Source organism: Pseudophryne corroboree, chromosome 10, assembly GCF_028390025.1.
Source record: "Pseudophryne corroboree isolate aPseCor3 chromosome 10, aPseCor3.hap2, whole genome shotgun sequence".
Classification (NCBI taxonomy): Eukaryota; Metazoa; Chordata; class Amphibia; order Anura; family Myobatrachidae; genus Pseudophryne; species Pseudophryne corroboree.
In genome coordinates, this window is record NC_086453.1 from 191,167,833 (window position 1) to 191,190,268 (window position 22,436).

The following is a 22,436-nucleotide window of genomic DNA, read 5'->3' on the forward strand; positions in this document are numbered from 1 at the left end:
AGGTGCAAGTGGCCTGATTCAGAGATGGACACAAATGCAGCTGCAATCTTGTAAGTAGTGACTGTGCGAAAAAATGTAAATGTTGCAGCCGTCAGGATTTGTATTAAGATGCCCACTGGAGGCATCTGTGTTCCGCCACTTGTGTACAAAGATGCAACCATAGGACACATATTGATAGACCATCTGAGTAACCTTATAGTTGCGAGACATGGCCTTCAGAAGTAAAACATCGAAACCATGTTTACTGCATATGGGATCGCAGTCATAAGATGTAACACGCCCCTGAAACATTAACAAGGCGCCTGCATTTGATTGGCCACTTCTCCGTTGCCTCCCACAAATGCTCCCTGACAGACAGTCACTTATTGTGAATTAATCCTCACTGCGACCAACACGGTATATGTGCCGTGTTGCTTAGATGCTCCCAATCAGCCCCATATAAGCAATGTGGTATGTCATACGATATGAACAGATAAAATAAAGCCCTCCATTTAGGTTCTTGGTTCACAGAGTAAATTCCAACCTTTCTTCCAGCTGAACCTTGTGTTCCCCAAAATCCAATATTCGCTGTCATCGAAGTGGATCTCCCCAGTTTTAGGAAAGTATGCATGTGCCAGCTCCCCAGTTGTTCCATCAAAGCAGTAATGAATACGTGACTCCAAGCAGTCTGTATGATTTATACCATAGAATCCTGGGGGGGAAATAAATAAATTAATGCTTTGCACATATGCTTTTTTCTATTTTGCTTGATTAAGGGCCTAATTCAGCAAGGATTGCAAATCGGCAAAATTAGCAAAAAAAAAGGCGTAAAAACGCAAATTCTGCAACTTAAATAGCAAAAACTGAAGAAAAAAAAACAATTTCTGAGACTTAGCAAAAACTGCGTATGCACTACGAAAAGTAGGCGTGTAGGGTGCGTACTAAGGGGCTGGACTCGCAAAAACTACGATCAGGGGTGTGCTGCGGGGCGTGTTGTGGGCGTATGCTGATAGTCGGTGGGTGGTGCATTCGCAATTTTTACAACAGATCACACATTTCTGATGTGCAGTTTCTGAGTGACTACAGGTCTACCTTAAAAATTGCACAAGCTGACCTCAGATGTAGACTGCATGTATACTGCAACCATTGCTTCATTACACCCAGCTGAAGAAGCTCACGCCCCACAAATCACTTCATTCAGCTGTATTGGAACTTAGAAACATGTAAGGTATTGTTTAACTCTGTTAAGGGCCCTACACTCTGGCCGATCCGCCGCCGAGCTGCCCGACGGCGGATATGGCCGCCGAGCGACCCGGCGGCGGGGGGGCTGTGACGGGGGGAGTGAAGTTTCTTCACTCCCCCCGTCACGCGGCTCCATTGAAGTGCAGGCAAATATGGACGAGATCGTCCATATTGGCCTGCATGCACAGCCGATGGGGGACCAGCGATGAACGAGCGCGGTGCCGCGCATTGTTCATCGCTGGAGCCTCCACACTGATCGTTCATATCTTTCAAACAAATCGGCATGTGTGTAGGGCCTATAACACATGTTGATTGTGAAAATATGTTACTAACCGATTTGTGTTTACACTTACTAACAATCGGGGTTTGACAACCACACTATTTGATAGAAGTAAATGTAAAATAACCTTTACAAGCACTTTGCTTAGTAGTATCTGCTGAATGACATTTAGCTTCCTAACAGTTTTTTTTTAAACAACCAACATTTTATTGTTAAACAAAACATACCCACATACATTTTTTTTTTTTTAAATTTTATTTGTGCACTACACACATAAACATATGTTGAAGAACAGCAACACCATCTTTTTTTTTTTTTTTTTTTAAATTGTTTATTTATATTTTCAGGTTATAGACATTACAATAACTTCCCCCCACATGTGGGGTGGTCCGTTACGTTTTAACAATAAACTACTCAAAGCAGTGATATAACCTTAAGACAAAGGATATGCGGTTCCCATAGTGTATCACAAAAAAAGAGATTAAAAATGTTGGTGGTACGAGAAACAGTGATGGGTATACAGAGGTCATTCAATTGGGCGGGAACTGAAACTTAAACTTATAATTATAGCAATAAAAAGAAAAAGATTAAAGAGAAAGAGCAAGAAGAGCGTGTAGAAAAGACGGTTAAGACGGGAAGGGAGTAGAATGGGAGGGGAGGGGAGGGGAGGGGAGGGGGGGGGGGGAGAAGAAAGAGGGTTAGTGGGGCCGCTGATGCGCCCCCAGATTCCGCCAACTGCGCTCCTGGCGTTAGAACTGGTTGAAGAGTATTACCTGAGAGACACGAAAAGGGCATGCCAAAGGTAAACCCAAATCTACTCGACCGATTAGAGGATTACAGAGATCATAGTAGGAGAGCCATCGAGCCCCCAGGGGATCGTGATCCACGTGCAGGTGACTGAGAGTCGAACCATAATTCCCAAATCAGGAGGTACTGGAAAGATCTATTATGGAGGTATGCAGTAATTTTTTCCATGCTTGCGAAGTACCATACTTTATTGATGACCTGTTGTATAGAGGAGGGCTCCCTCTGTTTCCAGTGGAGAGCAATTGAGCACCGGGCTGCGTTTAGGATTTGTGTCAGTAGTTTACCGGAGTTTGGAGGTGCGTTAGCAATGGGGAGGCCTAGCAAAAAAGACCAAGGTTCTTTGTATATCTGAGTCTGGAGCACAACTCCCATCAGGTGTGCGACTGAGTCCCAAAATAGAGTAATTTTAGGGCATGTCCACCATATGTGGAGGAAAGAGCCATGACCGCCGCATCCTCTCCAGCACATGGGCGAAGAGGAGGGAAACATTTTGTGAAGTCTAGAGGGGACAAAATACCACCTATATAAGATTTTATATGCGTTTTCCTTTACTAGGGTTGAGATAGAGGACTTCGCGACCGCCGTGAAAACGTCCGACCAATCATAGTCAGTCGGCATCGGGCCTAAGTCTCGTTCCCACTGGAGTATAAAAGCCGGGGACAGCGTCTGGTCCCATGTCTGGAGAAGGGAATACAGTAGGGAGATGATTCCTCGGGCTAGTGGTTTGTGGTAGCAGTGGGACTCCAAAGTGGAGAGAGATTGGAACGGGGACGGGTTCGATAAAGAAGAGACAAAGTGTCTCATCTGGAGATAGATAAAAGGATTCCCATCCGGGAAGTCATATTTTGACATGATCTCCGGCAAGGGTGCACAGGTACCCTTGGACAGCACGTCTTGGACAAATCGGATGTTATGTTCCACCCATGGCCGTGAACGGGCCAGAGAATGACCCGGGGCGAAGGAAGGGTTGTCCCACAGGGGGGTAAGCGCCGAAGGGGATGACCGCAGGTGAAAATGGCGCGTGCAATAGTCCCAAGTCTGGCAAGTGAATTCCAACACCGGGTGCAGTTGTAGATGGGGAGATCTGGTTCTAGGAGGAGATAAGAGTAGAGACGACAGAGATGGAGTGTGGCTAAGCGCCGATTCCAGCTGAAGCCAACGTAAAGACTGCGTAGGGGCGAACCAGGCCACCGCCTGACTGAGGTGGGTAGCCAGATAATAAAGACGGATATCTGGAAAACCTCTGCCCCCGTCCTGCACTGGTTTGCGTAGGGTAGAGAATCCTATCCTAGGGGTCTTGTTCCTCCATACAAAGCGGAGCAACCATGAGTGTATTTGTGCTAATACAGAGTCCGGGACTTTCACTGGTAGTGTCTGAAACAAATAAAGGAGACGAGGGATGATATTCATCTTCAGAGCAACAATACGTCCCAGCCAGGAAATGATCAATGATTGCCATTTATGGAGGTCGGCCTTAAGACTTTTAAGCAATGGTGAGAAGTTTTCTTTATATAAGTCTCCGTAGCGGCTTGTAATAAAGATCCCTAAGTATCGGATCTTAGAGGCGCACCAGGAAAATTTAAAGTTGTTTTGCATGTGGGACAATCGGGGAGGGGGAATGTGGAAGGGGAGAGCCTCCGTCTTGGACCAGTTAACCTTGTAACCCGAGACACGTTCGTATTCCGACAGGAGTTTAAAAAGGTTCGGCAGAGAGGTGTGCGGTGACGAGAGCGATAGGAGGACGTCATCTGCGAAGAGAGAGATCTTGTAGACAGAGCCCCCCACCTCCACCCCTCCAATATCGGGCGAGGCTCGTATGCGGGCTGCTAATGGCTCTATTACTAGGGCAAAGATCAGAGGCGAGAGTGGGCAACCCTGTCTGGTACCGTTGGAGATGTCCAAAGGGTCTGACTGCACTCCATTCACGGACACCCTGGCGGAGGGATTCGTGTACAAGGCCTGAATCCCTGCAAGGAATTCCCCCTGAAAACCAAAGTGAGCAAGGGTTTCGAACATAAAGGGCCACCCTATCCTGTCAAATGCTTTCTCTGCGTCCAGAGAGAGCAAGAGAGCAGGAGTACGTGTTAGGTTGATGTAGTGAGCCAGACTAACAACACGCCTCGTGTTGTCCCTGGCTTGGCGGCCGGGGATAAATCCCACCTGGTCATTATGGACCAGATGGGGTAAGACATTAGCAACACCATCTTTTTATTTTCAAGTTTTGCCAATTCTGCTCCATTTGTATACTTATTGAAACAAATATTTACACATAATTCCTTAAAGTAAGGTATGTAAATAAAAGCAAAGAAACAATAATATGTAATGTTTGACCACTTCACAATCCAAAAAAACACTATTTTTTTTAAATAAAAATGTCACTGTTTCCGAATTAAAATATTTTGACTCCAAAAAAGTGTGTTTGTTAAAACATATACCAATAATTGCTGTTGTGTAGGGCTTAGAGGCTAGAATTCACACTCTCTCTTGTTCAGAGATTTTCAACCTGTTACAACTCGCGGCACACTGAACAAGATTTAAATATTGCCAAGGCACATTCAAATATATGGTGATGCATGGTGCAGTTGCGTGTCCTAGGATGTCATGTCGCAGCTTCTCCATAGGTAACACCTGAGCCACATCTAAGAAAGCCAGAAGAGCCCAACACTGCCCAGGGCCAAAATTAGAACTGGCCCTGCAACCACTAAACCCACCAGTATTGATCGTTCCAGGGCCTCAGTAGCGGCAAAACACTGACCGGCCTGGCTGTGCTTCTGTGGCGGCACACCTGGAGACTGCTCAGGGCACACTAGTGTGCCACGGCACAGAGGTTGAAAAACACTGCTCTAGTTGAATATACAGGTATTTGAACACAGTTATGTCACCTACAGGTAATTACAATTGACTACAACCACCAACATATTCTGCTGCACTATATCTGTATATGCAAAGCTAATTCTGCTAGGTAATGCAAATTGAAACATTATTGCATATTATGTGATTTTGAAGTAGTTTTTTAAGTTTTGAATGATATAGACCCAGTTTAATCTTTGTGGAATGCCTGGTTGTTGTTTTTAAGGTAATTTATTGCCTGGCATTTGAGGGGGTGGGGTGTGGTGTGGTGTGGTTACAGATTTCAATTATTGGTTTCACTTGTAATAGTCCTCTACTTAAGTCCAATGGTGTAGGCTGTGCAAAGCCGTTTGGTTGTGCATTTATTTATCGAAGCGTGCATTTTTATCAAAGCGTGATAAAATTGATACATAACATCAGCGTTCCATCAGCGTTCAATCGAAGTGAAAAAGAAGGAAAACAGAATCAGAATCAGCTTTATTGGCCAGGTACACTAGCGTATACTAGGAATTTGTTTTCGGTTTACAGTGCAGCAGCCAGGGGGGAACAAGTAGACAAGAGGGGGTGGGGGGGGAATAAATGCAGTATACAGATTAAGTAAAAGTACACGGTGTTCGTTCCAATCAGAAGATCGGAGTAGAGTGACTGGACAGTCAGTCCGTCCAGCGGTTTGTCAGGAGTTCAGCAGGTGGACTGCTTGTGGAAAGAAGCTTTTGAGGCTTCTATTGGTTCTGGTGGGAATGGCCCTATATCTTTTCCCGGATGGCAGCAGGATGAGCTCGCCATAGCCTGGGTGTGGCGGATCATTGGCTATCCTAGTCGCGCGTTTTTTGGCTCTGGACATGTACAGGTCATGGACAGGCGGGAGGTCAACTCCGATGATCTTCTCAGCGGACCTTACCACTTTTTGGAGCCTGCGTTTGTCTCTCTCGCTGGCGGAGCTATACCAGACGATAATCGTGGAGCACAGGACAGATTCTACAATTGCAGAGTAGAAGAGGAGCAGGAGATTCTGTGGGACATTAAACTTCTTAAGTTGCCTTAAGAAAAACAGCCTCTGCTGCGCCCTGCCGATGATGGCATTTGCATTTGGTCCCCACTTGAGGTCTCTAGAGATCATAGTCCCCAGGAACTTGAAGGAGTCCACTAGCGGCACCGCACTGTCAGCTATGATTAGTGGGGGTGTTTCAGCTGGTTTCTTCCTAAAGTCTACTACCATCTCAACGGTTTTAAGTGGGTTGAGCTCCAGGTTGTTGCGGCTGCACCACCGGGCCAACCGATCCACTTACCGTCTGTAGTCCGATTCGTCCCCTTCTTTTATGAGGCCTATGATGGTGGTGTCGTCGGCGCATTTGATGATTTTAACTGACTGGGACTCGGAGGAACAGTCATTAGTGTACAGGGAGAAGAGCAGGGGTGAGAGGACACAGCCCTGGGGTGCCCCCGTACTGATGGGCCGAGCTTGGGAGGTGAATCCCCCCGCTTTGACCACCTGTGTTCTGTCGATCAGAAAGTCCACAATCCAGGAACAGATTGCTTCCGAGACCCCTTGGCGGAGTAGTTTGTGGTAGAGAATGCTGGGGTTGATTGTATTGAAGGCCGAGCTGAAGTCTACAAACAGGATCCTCGCGTGGGTTCCAGGCGTGTCCAGATGCTGCAGGATGTGGTGCAGGCCCAGATTGACAGCATCCTCAACGCACAGATTCGCTCGGTAGGCAAACTGGAGGGGGTCGAGATGGGGGCTGGTCACGGCTTTAAGGTGGTTCAGGACCAGGCGCTCGAAAACTTTCATGACCACAGACGTCAGTGCAATCGGTCTGTAGTCATTTAGGCTTGCAATATTAGGTTTCTTGGGGATCGGAACGATTGTGGAGATTTTGAAGCAGGAGGGAACTTTGCGTGTTTTTAGCGATTCATTAAATATTTTGGAGAATACACCAATCTAACAAACATTTTGGAGAAGCACACCAATCTAATAAAACAAAGAAAACTGAAGAACTAATAACAAATGTGAATCACTTACTCCTCAGATCACTCACCTCCTGATTGTTGCATCTGATTAAATAGCACGGAACTGCCTTATTTGGACATTTCAAAAACCGTCCATTTCACCTACAAATGCTTGTATCTGTATTATTGTAATTTTGTTTTTTAAGCACAGCTGCACCAATGCAATTTTACCTGCAAACACTTAAAAAATCTAACATAATTACCATTGCTTCTTAAACCTCTCACAATCCTTTCATTTCTTACACTCCAAATACATTTCTGCACCCATTTTATCTACGCTTTTGACTCATTTCATACTAAATCTACACCCCTTGAGCCTACACTGCTTTTCTCACCTGCATTTCTGCAATTCTTCTGATAGGATTCCCTTACAGTCTCCTCTCCTACTTCCACTTTCCCTCAACCTACTTACCTACTTAACACTATGTCAAGGCTTTCTTATACTCCCCACATCACTCAGTGTCTACCTAATCATGTGTCTTTATCCTTCCCCCCTAGTCTCCTACACCTCCTCCTCCCTCCACTCCTCTGTCTCCCCTCCATCCCTCTGTTTCCTTCCCCCACCTTCCTGTTACCCCACTTTCATTCACCTCTGCCCCATGGCCCTGCTACCCCACAACTCAGCCCTGCTCCCTCTATCCCTTCCCTGTCACCTCCCCACACCCCCATCCACATCACACTGACCTCCCTCCCTGCCCGCCTCCTGCAGTTTCCCCTCCTAGCTCAGGCACCCGTACCATCACTACTCTCTCATCATCCCTGCCCTCAAAGATAATCTCACCTCATCGCTACAGCAACCCTGAAAATCTCATTCACATCTCTCCCACAAACTCATACCCCTTATCCTGTGCCCTTTGGAATGCCAGATCTGTTTGTAACAAACTGGTCCCCACTCATGACCTTTTCATTTCCAACTCCCTACACCTACTAGCCATTACTGAAACTGCAGCCATCGGGTGTGCGCCGCCAGAGTCCGGGAGCTCCGCTCCCTGCAGCGGTGAGCACAACACCCCGGCGCACTGAGCTGTGTGTGCACCGGGGGGGAGAAGGGTGAGCCGCTGCAAGTGGGAGCTCAGCTCCCGCTGCAGCGCGCTCCGTGGTTGCCTCTGCTGGGGGGCCGGCAGCTCTGCTCCCGGCGCCTCAGCCCATCAGAGGTGGTCAGCCGGTCCCGGGCTGCTGGGCGGATAGGAGGGGTGCGTCGCAGCCCGGCTCCCAGCCGGACGCTGCGGCGAGGACACCAGATCTCAGCGCCGCATACAGGGGACCGGGCTAGCCGTCCCCCTGCGCGGCGAGGCCACCAGAGTGCGTCGCTCATGGGGGACCGGGCTAGCCGGCTCCCTAGCGGTGGGGGGATGATTAGGTTGGTAAGTGCTGGGGTCCGGGAGCTACGCTCCCGGCACCTCAGCGCTGAAACAAGCCAGAGCCACAGCGGCCGGGACAAGTGTCCCGGGCCGATGGGCTTCGGATCAGGGGGGTGCGCCGCTACGTGCGGCGAGGCCACAAAGTGAGTGCTCCACTGGGGGGACAGGGAGCGCCAGCTCCCTGGACCCCAGAGGCAGGCAGACAGGCTGGAGGATGGGGGAAGCCAGCCCCATACCTCCAGCACAGACAGAGTCCTAGCAGCCAGGCTGCAGGACTAGGGGACAGGATGTAAAAAGAAAAGCAAAGACATTGTTTTAAATGTAATAACATGTACAGTGTGTTTTAAATGTGATGTATTTAAAGGTAAATTGCACTTACTTGGTTATGTGTCCCAGGAGGGGGGAATCCATGGCTGTGCAGGCTGATGGGTTCTCCCAGACCTTTTCCCCAAAAACGGAATACTTTCCCATCCAGCCTCACACTTTAAAGGGGCATTGGGAGAAAGAGAAGAAGCTCTCAGCTGTGAAACAAGCTGAGTGGTTTTCTGGAGCTCCATGGAGATCACCCGTAGTGGCCTGGAAACCTGGACCGGGGAGCCAGGCTGCCCAGCTCTGGAGCCCAAATCCAGGCTGCAGGCAGTGGGCTGGGTCCCGGGCAGGTTTCTGGAAGTCAGTTTAGGAGGGAAAACTTCCCCCAGCCTAGACTGAACGGCACCGGGGCGTATCCTGATCCTCCAGGATGGGACAGTCAAAGGAGACCGACCACTCCCCACTGTCCATAGGGAACAATGTTAGCTGTGCATGTGACCAAGGCATGCACAGCTCATGGGTAAACATTGATTGGTTGTACACCACAGGGCGGGCTTACCCCCTGTGGTAATGTGTATTGGAGTGGGATAAAAGGAGGGCAGTTGGCCCATAGAGATTGTATTGTACCATCTTTATTCTGCTGAAACATCTGATTGTATGCTGTTGCCCCTAGCAATAGGGAAGAGCTTTTTAAAGGTTATTATCATTGAGCAAATAAACATCATTGCCTCAAGAAGACTGCTTCATCTTGTGACCTACAGGGTTAGGCCAAACCTAGCCCCGTCCTCCGGCTGTCCAGGGAAGCACCTAAACGTCTCCAAGTTCCGCCTTTCGCCAGCTACCGGTAGAGGCCTAGCAAGTGGCTAGTGGGGATTCGTCAACACCACACAGGTGTGGTAAGGCAGTGCGTCGGCACATACAGAGCAGAACCGTGGTTCCAAACGCCACGGCCGGTTAGGAGTTTGGTGGTGGCAGCATAAACCCGCCCACAGCACAGTGGGTGGAGTCAGTAACAGGCGGTTACTGACGGTAAGCGGGAATCCCCTATGTGGTCAGGCCTCGTGTGACTTGACCTTCCATTCTGTGCGCAGCCAACGGGACGCGAAAGCGGCGAGTGCTTTCGTACGGGACCGTCCTGTCACAGAAATTGGTGGCATAGTGGTGGGATAATCCCAGGCGGCTTTTCATCACCCGATTGGAGAAGCCGAGTTACTCAGGAGAGGAGTAACTGCAGCGCAGGAGAACGCACAAGATGGCGGAATTCAGCGGAATGTCCAAGGGTGATCTGGAGATCGTGTGCCAGGAGAAGGGTGTGGATATCCCTTCCAACGCGTCCAGAAGCGTCATGAAGGCGGCGCTCATGAGCGTGGAGGAGTCCCATCGGGCGGAGGTGGAAAGCACTGACGGCGTCAGCATCGCAGAGGACGGCCCAACAGTGGACCTTCGTAAGGAACCGGTGAGACCCACAAGCCCCGCCCTCTCTCACAGCAGCCATGTTTCCCAGCAATCCCTAGCAGGGCTAGGATCCCAACGTCCCGGGAGGGCGGCCCGGATACCCTAGCAGATCGGCTAGCGGAATTGGGGGAAAGGGCAACGGAGCAAGAGCGCTTAATCATCCATATGTGGCGTGATGAGCGGGCACCACAGGCCGTGGTACCCCGGGAGCCGTTGTCAGCTGTTGTGCACAGATCAGGACGAATTCAGTTTGCCAAGTTTGCAGACAGTGATGGGGACATTGATGGACATTTGCAAGTTTTTGAAAGGACTTGTAAACTACATGATTTACCCAAGTCGGAGTGGGTGAGACACCTTGTGCCCACTCTGCATGGAGAGGCCTTGGAGGCCTATCGAGGAGTGGCCACGGAGGACTGTGGGAACTACGACGAAGTTGCGAAGGCCCTCCTCCAGCGATTCTTCATCACTCCAGAGTCTTACAGGAAGAAGTTCAGAGACTTGCCCAAGAATCCTAGCAGCACCCATGAGCAGTTCGCCAACCAGCTGCGGCAGTACGTGGTGAAGTGGGTGAAGGATTCTGAAGCCACTACACGGGACGCACTGATTGACCTGATCTGCAGGGAGCAGTTCTACCGCAGGTGCGCCCCAGAAGTGAAGGAGTGGGTGCTAGATCGGGAGCCACCCAGCTTAAAGATGGCTGCCCAGTTAGCAGACAAATATGTGGCAATTCGGCCACGGGGGCAGAAGCACCCAGCCAGCAGCCAGCTCCAAAAGACTGCACCACCAAGGGGACCCCCCTCTTCAGCTCATCACCCCCAAAGACAAGCATCTTCCAACCCGGGTGCTCTTGGCCAGCAACCGCACCGCAGCGTCCCTGCAACTGATCAGAGATTATCAGTGCCACGACTGGAGAAGAAGTGCTACGGCTGTGGGAAAATCGGACATCTGAGGATGAACTGTCCTGCATCCCAAGCACCCCAGACTCGTGCCCCAAATCCGAGTGCTGGAGCCCGGCTCGCTTGTTTGACGAGAGGAGATGAGCCTACAGAGACTGTTCCCCCTCCAGTCAGTCCGATGGAGTGTGGCGAGAGACAGGTGCACTCTGCGGAGAGAGTCACCTGCATGGCCAAACAGCCCCTACACAACATGTGGAGGCACCTGCAGCCAGTCCACGTGGGACCCCTGTAGGGAGAAGGCCTAAGAGACTCTGGGGCCTCAATCACTGTGGTGAGCCCCCACCTTATAGATCCTGCTGCAGTATTGCAGGGTCGCACTGCCAAGGTCACCCTGGCAGATGGAATGGAGAAAGCGGTTCCCATGGCAAGAGTCTACCTGGACTGGGGAGCCGGACCAGAGTTGCGAGAAGTTGCCGTCGTGGATGGTCTTCCAACTGATGTGGTCCTAGGAAATGATCTGGGTGGTGGGATCGTCACCACGTTTGCTGGCGCCATTTCCCGGAGTCAAGTTCCACAACCACCGTTGACATCAGCTACTCCAGCACAGCACAGCCCAGAGGAAAAGACTACAGCTCCTAGACAACTGCCAGCACAGCCAACCACAGCATCAACCAGCCCAGAGGAAAAGATTACAGCGGCTAGAATAGGAACATCGACCCTGCATGCCTTTTGCCTCTGGTATGCCTACGTCCCCTAGCAACGCAGAGGATGTCGGTTCCAGCACGTTTGATCCTGTGGGGGTGCCCAATGATGCTCCTGACCCAAGTGGTTTGCCAACTCCGGCGGTGAGTATGAGAAATCACACTGACTTTTCCATGACTGACCCCTACCAGACTGACCCTAGTAGTCCCCACCTAGATCCCCCTGTAGAGTGTCCCAATTTAGGAGAGATTGAGGGCCACAGGCAGGAGTTTAGGGAGGCTCAACTCTCTGACCCATCCCCGAAAGGCATGAGGCGCCACTCTGGCAGCGGCCTTGACAGGGTTGGGGCGGGAAGTTTGACCTGGCGGGAAGGGTTAAGGTACAGGGTAGCCAGGAAAGTGGGAGGGGACAGGCCAGAAAGGGAATGTGTCCAACTGGTCCCTCCAGGGAACGTTCCTGCGCAACCGGTGTCGGTTGCCAGCGAAACCCCTTTGGACAGTAACCCGGAGACAGACCGTACCCTGAAGTGCCTGACACAGAGCTTACCCTGGTCTGGAATGTCGGATGACGCCCAGACCAACTGTAAGGCTGGTGCCATGCATTGGCAGCTGGGGCACTCCAGCGGTTGTGTTGTCTCTGGGCCTCTGCCCATAGGAGAACCCTTGCAGCAAGTTGCTGTGGACATAGCAGGTCCCTTGCCTGTGCACAGTAGATCGGGGAAGACACGCAGCCTCCCTGTAGTGGATGCCACACAGGATCCAGAGGCTGGTGGTCTGGCCGCCATCACTGTGGCACAGGTAGCGGACGAGGAGGGAAGAGTAGGCCTAGGTGACAGGGTAGGTTTCCCGAGTCATAGGTCGACAGAAGAGGATTGGAGGGCAGGTCTGACAGTTAGGGCAGACAGTTGCCAGATAGGTATGACGGAGGTGCAGTGCCTGGGGCACCATGTGCACAGTAGATCGGGGAAGACACGCAGCCTCCCTGTAGTGGATGCCACACAGGATCCAGAGGCTGGTGGTCTGGCCGCCATCACTGTGGCACAGGTAGCGGACGAGGAGGGAAGAGTAGGCCTAGGTGACAGGGTAGGTTTCCCGAGTCATAGGTCGACAGAAGAGGATTGGAGGGCAGGTCTGACAGTTAGGGCAGACAGTTGCCAGATAGGTATGACGGAGGTGCAGTGCCTGGGGCACCATGTGGGAGGAGACAGGGGTAGGCCCAAACCAGAGGGGGTGGAGGCAACCAGAGGCTGTCCCCGACCCACATCACCCAGACCGGTACAGACCTTAGAACCTGTAAGGCCCTACGGACACGTTGACTTTAGTCCTGTAGTGAACCCCTTGACAGAGATGGCTAGGAAGGGCATTCCCAAGTCAGTGGACTTTGCACCCGCTTGCGAGTTGGCATTCCAGTCACTGAAGGAGGCTCGGGTACCCGCTCCAGTGCTGATGGCGCACATTCTTGACCAGGACTGTGTGTTACGAACTACTGCGCCACTGCACGGACTGGGAGTAGTACCGAGCCAGAAATAGCCATATGGGCAGGAGCACCCTGTGGCCTGTTTGAGCAGTATACTGCTATTGTGGGAGGTGGGGTATGCCACAATTGAAAAGGAGTGTTTGGCTATTGTTTGGGCTGTGAAGAAGCTTCAGCCCTATTTGTATGGCCGCCATTTTACGGTGGTAACGGACCACAATCCGTTACGGTGGCTCCAGCACACCACGGGGGGAAAACGGCAGACTGTTGCGGTGGAGCCTTGCTCTTCAGGTTTATGACTTTCATATTCTCCACAAGCAAGGCAAGGCTCATAGCAATGCGGATGGACTGTCACGTCAGGAGGAGCCTGAACCCCCAAAGAACTCCCGGTAACCTCATTAAGGACTGCGGGACCAGGGACCAAATCGTTGGGACATGGGTCCCTGGTTGACCCGCTTGAATGGGGGGGGAGGAGTGTGGCCGGAGAGGCCCCAGCCACGTGGAAAATGGCCGGCGCGGCACTGAAGGGGTTAACCCCTAGTGCCCGGCGCCGTTTTACAGACAATGGGTGCTTGGCGCCAGATTTGAAATACTGTGGGCGCTAGGCGCCGTGTTGTATAGATGTGTAAAAAATGTATTTTAAATGTGTGCCGTGGTCCCGGACCTCTCCGGTGACCACGGCAGTGAGGGCAGCCCCCGTCGCGCTGAGCAGAGTGTGCGTGCTGGGGGAGAGGGGGACTGCTGCAGCCGGGAGATCAGCTCCCGCTGCAGCCATCGGGTGTGCGCCGCCGGAGTCCGGGAGCTCCGCTCCCGGCAGCGGTGAGCACAGCCCCCCGGCGCACTGAGCTGTGTGTGCGCCAGGGGGGGAGAAGGGTGAGCCGCTGCAAGTGGGAGCTCAGCTCCCGCTGCAGCGCACTCTGTGGTTGCCTCTGCTGGGGGGCCGGGAGCTCTGCTCCCGGCGCCACAGCCCATCAGAGGTGGTCAGCCGGTCCCGGGCTGCTGGGCGGAAAGGGGGGGTGCGTCGCAGCCCGGCTCCCAGCCGGATGCTGCGGCGAGGACACCAGATCTCAGCGCCGCATACAGGGGACCGGGCTAGCCGGCCCCCTGCGCTGTGAGGCCACCAGAGTGCGCCGCTCATGGGGGACCGGGCTAGCCGGCTCCCTAGCGGCGGGGGATGATTAGGTTGGTAAGTGCTGGGGTCCGGGAGCTACGCTCCCGGCACCTCAGCGCTGAAACAAGCCAGAGCCACAGCGGCCGGGACAAGTGTCCCGGGCCGATGGGCTTCGGATCAGGGGGGTGCGCCGCTACGTGCGGCGAGGCCACAAAGTGAGTGCCCCACTGGGGCACTCACCAGACCAGACCATAAGTAACCAGTCTTCTCCCATCCCTTACCAACCCTCCCCATCCCTTGCACTAACTCTGTCATCTTTCTCCCATGCATCTGGAGAGGAAGTCATGGCCCTCATGCGTTCATATCCCCTCACCACCTCCCCACTTGACCCTATCCCCTCCCACCTCCTCTGCTACCTCTCTCCTTCTGCTTGTTCCCATCTTTCCCACCTTCTCAATCTCTCCCTCTCATCAGGCACTGTCCCCTCTGCCTTCAAGCATGCACTCATCTCTCCTATTCTTAAAAAACCTACCCTTGATCCAAACACTCTCTCCAACTACCGACCCATCTATCTCCTCCCTTTTGCCTTCAAACTCCTTGAGCGTATTGTCTACAACCGCCTTACTTCCTTTCTTTCCTCACACTCACTGCTTGACCCATTCTAGTCTGGCTTCCGTCCTCTCCACTCCACTGAAACTGCCCTTACAAAAGTATGCAATGACCTCCATGCTGCTAAATCTAAGGGACACTACTCTCTACTTATTCTACTTGATCTCTCTGCTGCTTTTGACACTGTGGACCATCCTCTCCTACTGCAAATCCTTCACTCCATTGGTCTGCGTGACACTGCCCTCTCTTGGTTGTCGTCCTACCTTTCTGACCGTTCATTCTCTGTCTCCTCTCATGACTCCACCTCCCCCTCACTTCCACTAACTGTAGGGGTACCCCAAGGTTCTGTCCTTGGTCCTCTTCTCTTCTCTCTCTATACGTCCTCACTAGGTAAGCTCATTAGTTCTTTTGGTTTCCAATATCATCTCTATGCTGATGACACTCAAATCTATCTTTCCTCTCCAGACCTCTCCCCTGCTCTCCTCGCTCGTATCTCCAACTGTCTCTCTGCTACCTCTTCCTGGATGTCCCAGCGCTTTATTAAACTTAACATGTCTAAGACCGAGCTGATCATCTTCCCTCCCTCCCGCATAACCTCACCTCCTACAATCTCATTATCTATTGATGGCACTACTATCTCCTCTACCCCCCAAGTGCGCTGTCTTGGAGTAATCCTTGACTTCTCCCTCTCCTTCAAACCACACATTCAGCACCTCCCACAAACCTGCCGTTTTCATCCAAAAAAATATTTCCAGGATCAGACCCTTTCTGATCCAGGATGCTACTAAGACTCTTATCCACTCACTGGTCATCTCCAGACTGGACTACTGTAATCTCCTCCTGACTGGCATTCCTGACAAATACCTCTCTCCACTCCAATCTATCCTCAATGCTGCTGCCCGGCTCATTTTCCTCACCAAACGTACTACATCCACCTCTCCTCTCTTACAAGACCTTCACTGGCTCCCCTTTCCTTTCAGAATCCATTTCAAGCTTCTCACACTTGCTTACAAAGCCCTCACCCACTCCTCTCCCATCTACATCTCTGACCTTATCTCGCTTTACATTCCCACCCGTCCTCTTCGCTCTGCTAATGCACGCCGACTCTCCTGCCTACGGATTACTTCCTCCCACTCCTACCTCCAAGATTTTTCACGTGCTGCACCACTTCTCTGGAATTCCCTACCTCTCCCCCTCAGACTCTCCACCTCTCTACAAAACTTCAAACGGGCTCTCAAGACCCACTTCTTCACCAAACCCAGCCAAATATCATCCTAAACCTCTGTTCCACGCTCTCTATGTACATAGGTGTGCGCAGGGGGGGTGCCTGGTGCGCACAGGCACCCCCTAATGTCCGGCACCCCGATCTCACATGCCTGATGCAGCGAGCGCCGAGCAGGCTGATTACTGTCCCCTCTGCACTGCACCCTGTCAGGACTCTATTACTGACCTGATGCCTTGGTTAATCATGGGTGCCACTGACACCGGCTTTCAAATTCCCAGTTCCACCTCCATGTACAAAAACACCGTTATGTGACGTGATTATGTCATGCTGCTCGCACGCCCACCCGCCACATGCCCACCTCTCTCCTTCTATGTTATGCCAACGCCAGCCACTGATGAGGAGCAGCATGCAGCCTGCGTTCCTCTTAGGAAGATAAATTCAATACTGGCAGGCGGTCGGCAGCAACATTGACATGTCACTCGTTTTTTTCCAGCAGCATCAGTACTAGTCTGCGACTGTCAGTGTCAGTAAGTGACTGACTTGTAAGTAATCTGCTGCAGCTTGCAGGGGAAAGAGAGGGGGGGCCAGACCAGGCTGAGGGGGAGCAGTGTAATTGCAGTGAGTGCCATCAGGGGTGTTTGTTTGGTGCACACCACAACATCTGACAATGTATCTGCTTTATTAGGCTTGGTACAAAGGTGGATATTTTATATGCATTGACCATCAATAGTTGGTGCTAGACACGGGCAAAAGGCGGTGATAGACACATCCCTCCGACGGTGCATCCTCTAATAAAATGTGCTGCGCACGCCAGTGTCTATGTACCCCATCTGTCTCACCCCTGTCTGTCTCCCCCTCCCCTTTAGAATGTAAGCTCTCACGAGCAGGGCCCTCTTCCCTCATGTGCTTACCCTTTTCTTACTTTAATAATCTTCAGCTGCACCAAATCCAGCAGTCTTCTGCCACCTGATACTTATTCCCGTGTCATTTGCTGATGTAGCTATGTTTATTTACTCTGTACTTGTCCTATATTGTCGTCAACTGTAAGTTGCTGTTTTCATGTTTGATTATTTGTTTATGTACTCTGTAATTGGGCGCTGCGGAACCCTTGTGGCGCCATATAAATAAAGGATAATAATAATAATAATAATAATGGGCATTAGTCAATGTTTGAAGAAAAACACTATGGTGTCTTTAAGATAATAATTGCTAAATTACCACAAGATCATTTGACCAATTAAGCGATGATTGAATTGATTTACAATTGTTGAGTAGTTTCTTTAATTTGGGTGCAGGAAAGTAGGTTGTGCAGTTTTTAAGGGAAAAACGCTGTTGTTAGCAAAAAATGCAACATCAGAAATATATACGCAAAAATTGCGATTATTAGGATGGTTTTCGCAATATTTGCACATTTCACAAGGCCACCTTCTTTTTGTTAAATTAAATTAGTGTTGCAGTTTTCCCGTTTGGGCGTGCTTTCGCAATTTTGATTTTGCTCGCAATTTTTGCTAATTTGTAATTTTTGCAATCCTTACTGAATTTGCCCCTAAATGTACTATGTTTACTTGTGACTGAAGAACCATTGAGCTGATCTGAGATGTATAATGGCAATCAATAATATTTATTTTTGCATTTATTTTTGCATCATACTTGGTGCGATGTTCTACAGTACAGATGTGGAAGTGCAGCAGTAAGGACTCCAAAGAGAAACTGAAACACTGATTTAGCATTTGGAGTCCTGAGTGCTGCACTTCACCATTGAACGTTCACAGCTTGACAAAGGGGCTACAGGTCCTGAAGTGTAGGTATTTTATGTGACACCCTAATACAAGTTTATTTGCTCCACAAGACCCGGAGTGCCGCTGCATTTTTCAAGCACGATATATATATATATATATATATACGTGTGTGTGTGTGTGTGTACACAGTTGTGTCGTATTTTTAGGACCACCTCCTACATTTGTCGTTGGCAGTGCGTAGCCCATGAAGTGCGACACGTGTCGTGCTCTGGCTTGGTGGATATATAAGGTGTACGATAGGCCTTCTGCACACATATCGCTCGTTGCTGTCATGGGTAAAAAGGGCGATTTATCCGAGTTGCGGAAAGGGATGATTATCAGCTTTCAGGTCAAGGGTGGAAGTATTTCTCAAACAGCGCAGTTTGTGAACTGTTTGTGTGCTGCTGTGGTGAAGGTGTATCATGACTGGACAAATGGCACCATTGCGAATAACTGACATGGAAACTGCAGAGCACCATGTGGCACTGATGTGAGAAGCAGGGCCGGTTCCGGGGCTACTTGCGCCCCGGGCGGCATTAGGGGGCGTGGCTTCATACAGAAGGCGTGGTCAGTTACGCCCCCTGTACTGTGGTAGGATGTGCGGTGCGCGATGACGTCATCACGCACCGCACAGCAAAGGTCCTCTCCATGAAGGAAAACTAGACGCTAAGCGTCTAGTTCCCTTCGTGGAGAGGACCTTTGCTGTGCGGTGCGCGATGACATCAACGCGCACCGCACATCATTACAGTTAAGGTCCTCTCCAGGAAGGGAAACTAGACGCGTAGCGTCTAGTTTCCCTTCACAGGACAGCGGGACAGCGGCAGCGGGGGGCACCACAGCAGCAGCGGATCTTGCCATGGTGCGGCGCCCTCCGGATGGTGCCGGCGCCCTCCGGAAGGCGGCGCCCCGGGCAAAAGTCCTGCTTGCCCGTGGCAAGATCCACTACGGGTGAGAAGTGAACATCAGCTACAAAGCTGCATGAGGGCCGACCGACCGACACGCTACAGTAGAACAGCTCACCGTCAAAATGAACTTGGGGGCTACCAGACGTGTGTCTAACATGACAGTTCAGCCCATCTAGCTGCTGTTCGTGCTGCACATGGCGCTTACTCTGACGATTAGCCGGTGGTCATAATAATGTAACTCGAATATATATATATATATATATATATATATATAATTAGGTGTTTCCATATTTATACATAGCATTATAGCACAAGTACCAATGTCACAGGCACTTTAATTTTAGGTATTCACATATGTATACATGATATTCTTATATCACAGGGACCTAATATCAGGTATTCCCATATTTACAAATGATAGCTAACATAGTCACCTTTATGTTAGGTATTCCCATACCTACAGCAGGCATTATATCTCAGGCACCTTTATATCAGCTTTACCAATATCCAGGTGAGATATTTTATCATAGATACTTTTTTTTAAATTCAATAATTTTTTATTAGAATTTTAAATTTTTCAAGAACATTTCACACAACAAAAAGGAAAAACAAAAACGAAAACATACATACCATTACATACATACTCAATATGCATAAAACAACTGCACATATACAGAGCACATGGTACATCAATTATATATAATACCTCCTATAACATATACTCACAGATGGACTATTCTTAAGAGTATCGCATCACAAACATATATTTCGAAAACAGACACCAGTATATCAGAGCAAGCACAGTAGAATTCACTAGGTTTCTGTAAGGCCTGCCGCGGGGCAACCACCCCCAAAGTGTACCGGGACAAAGTAAGGAGAAAGGCACATGGCAGGATTTTATGAATCCTTGAAGTATTTAGACTCTATCCATCTGCCCCAAATTGTACACCATTTCCTCTCCACCTTCCTCGCCAGGAACACAAATTTTTCGTGTGCGACAGTTTCGTTGGCCAGGGCTATCCAGGCCTTAACTGTCGGGGCCTCACCCGCCAGCCACAGCCGGGCTATACAGACTCTGGCTAGAGCGCATAGGTTGACAACATATTTTCTGCTAGGTGGGTCTAGAGCTTCCTCGTCCACTATCAACAGGGTACATAAAGCAGGTGTGCATATGGCAGAGGGGACCCCCGTATCACCTATAGTGCGTATGACAGCCATCCAAAAGCGAGACACGCCAGGGCACACCCAGAGCAGATGCCAGAAATCAGCACCTGTGGTTCCACACTTAGGGCATTGGGAGCTGTGAGATCCCCCAATATGTGCTAACCTCACCGGGGTCATATATACTCTATGCAGGATATATAATTGTATTTGTTGGTACCTGGCAGAGGAAGTGGAGATCCGATGGGCTCCCATAGCGGCACTCCATGCATCGTCCGACAACATACCCACATCCGATTCCCACTTTCCCCGAAGAGCAGTTAGAGGATCCGTATGATGTAGCTGCAGAATACGGCCATATATCTTAGAGACCAAGTGTCCCGAGTCTAACGTTTGCAGCATTAGTTTGACAGGGGAGTCAACAAGGATCGGAGGGCCATCTGGGAACTGGGTAGCCAAAGCGTGTCTCAGCTGAAGGAATCGATAAAAGAACCCTGAGGGGATATTATGTGCCTGTTGAAGTTGTTGAAATGAGGTGAGGGTCCCATCACTGTATATCTGTCCCATGGAGTGTACTCCCCAGTTACCCCACACCTCCCTAACCTGAAGTTGACACAACTCCGGCAACCCGTACGCGTTATCCAGTGGGGTATCAGGATCAATACCCTGGCCCCGCATCACAGAGTGCACCGATTTCCATATCAGGATGGATTGTTTAATCAGTGGCAATGTGGACATTTTGACGCTACCACACAAGAGCAGCTGCAATGGGGAGCCCCCAGGGTAGTCATGGTGCAACATCAGTGAATGCAAAGCCAGGGCATCAAGGTCGGTAATCCACTCCCAGACATGTGCCAGCTGCGCAGCATAATAATAAAAGCGGAAGTTGGGGAGGGCCAAACCCCCCATGTCCCTTGACCTGGTCAGAGCATCTAATCGCAGACGTGCCCGCTTACTAGCCCATACTAGGGAGGAAAGTAGCCCATTTATTTGTTTAAAAGTCTTCAGCGGGATATAAACGGGAGATTGTTGGAGAACATATAGAAGTTTGGGCTGGAAGACCATTTTTACCATATTTACCCTCCCTGTGACTGTTAAGGGTAATTTCCCCCATACCTTCACCCGACCACGGAGATACGTTATTTGTGGAGTGATATTTAGGGAGGAGAACTTTTGAGGATCATTAGATACCCATATGCCCAAGTATTTGAATGAGTCCACCCACCGCAACGGAAGAGCCACCAATGAGGGATAATAGAGGATTTCTCCCAATTAATCAGGAGCCCAGAGTATCGCCCGAACTCAACAATAATTCCCAAGATCCTAGGCATAGACTCAGCATAGCGATCCACGAATAACAGAACATCATCGGCATATAGTGCCACCCTGTCCTCGCGGGCACCCACCCTGAAGCCAGTGATCCCCGCATCCGCCCTCAGGAGGCAGGCAAGGGGCTCAATGGCCATAGCAAATAGAGCAGGGGACAGTGGGCAACCCTGTCGCGTACCCCTAGATAAAGGAAAGGAATGAGATACAAAACCGTTAATTGCCACTCTCGCCAAGGGAGAGGAATACATCAATTGAACATATTTAATGAAGTTTGGACCTATACCGAATCTACGCATAACTTCCCACAAATATGCCCATTCTACGGAATCAAAAGCCTTAGCGGCGTCTAACGAGACGACTATGGAGGTGGTGGGGTCCGTATAGGGGAGTTGTAGATGGGTAAACAGACGTCTAAGGTTAATGGATGTCGACTTATTGGGCATAAATCCCGTCTGATCCGGATGTATAATATGAGATATGACTGTATTTAATCTGCCGGCCAGAACCTTAGCCAATATTTTAATATCAGTGGGTAAAAGGGATATAGGGCGATAGGACTCAACTCTCCTAATATCCTTATCTGGTTTAGGGAGAACTACAATCAAAGCCTCCGCCATAGACGGAGGGAGAGACTCCTGCGCAAACATTTGGCCGTACAGCTCTAGAAGTCGAGGGACAAAAAAATCCAGATGGTGCCCGTAGACCTCTGAAGGTATGCCGTCCATGCCGGAGGCCTTACCACTAGGGGAGGCCTTAATAGCAGCCATGATCTCTTCGGGTGAAATAGGCGCTTCCAGTAGGTCACAAGCCTCGCTGGACAGGGTGGGGAAGGAAACAGTGTCCAAATAATCATTGAGATGCAATTGAGTGCACTCCAGCTTGGATTCATATAAGCGGCTATAATAGGACACAAATTCAGCCGCCATTTGTGGGGTCTGAGTTAGGGAAATGCCA

General features: G+C 50.3%; 1 protein-coding gene across 1 annotated transcript in view; it reads right to left on the bottom strand.

Moving 5' to 3' along the window:
* MMP23B (matrix metallopeptidase 23B) overlaps positions 1 to 22,436 on the bottom strand; it is a 139,785-nt gene that overhangs the window by 68,145 nt on the left and 49,204 nt on the right. Inside the window, exon 4 of the mRNA XM_063943001.1 lies at positions 524 to 691. Within this exon, the coding sequence (XP_063799071.1) occupies positions 524 to 691 (168 nt within the window). The remainder of the gene's footprint in view (positions 1 to 523; positions 692 to 22,436) is intronic.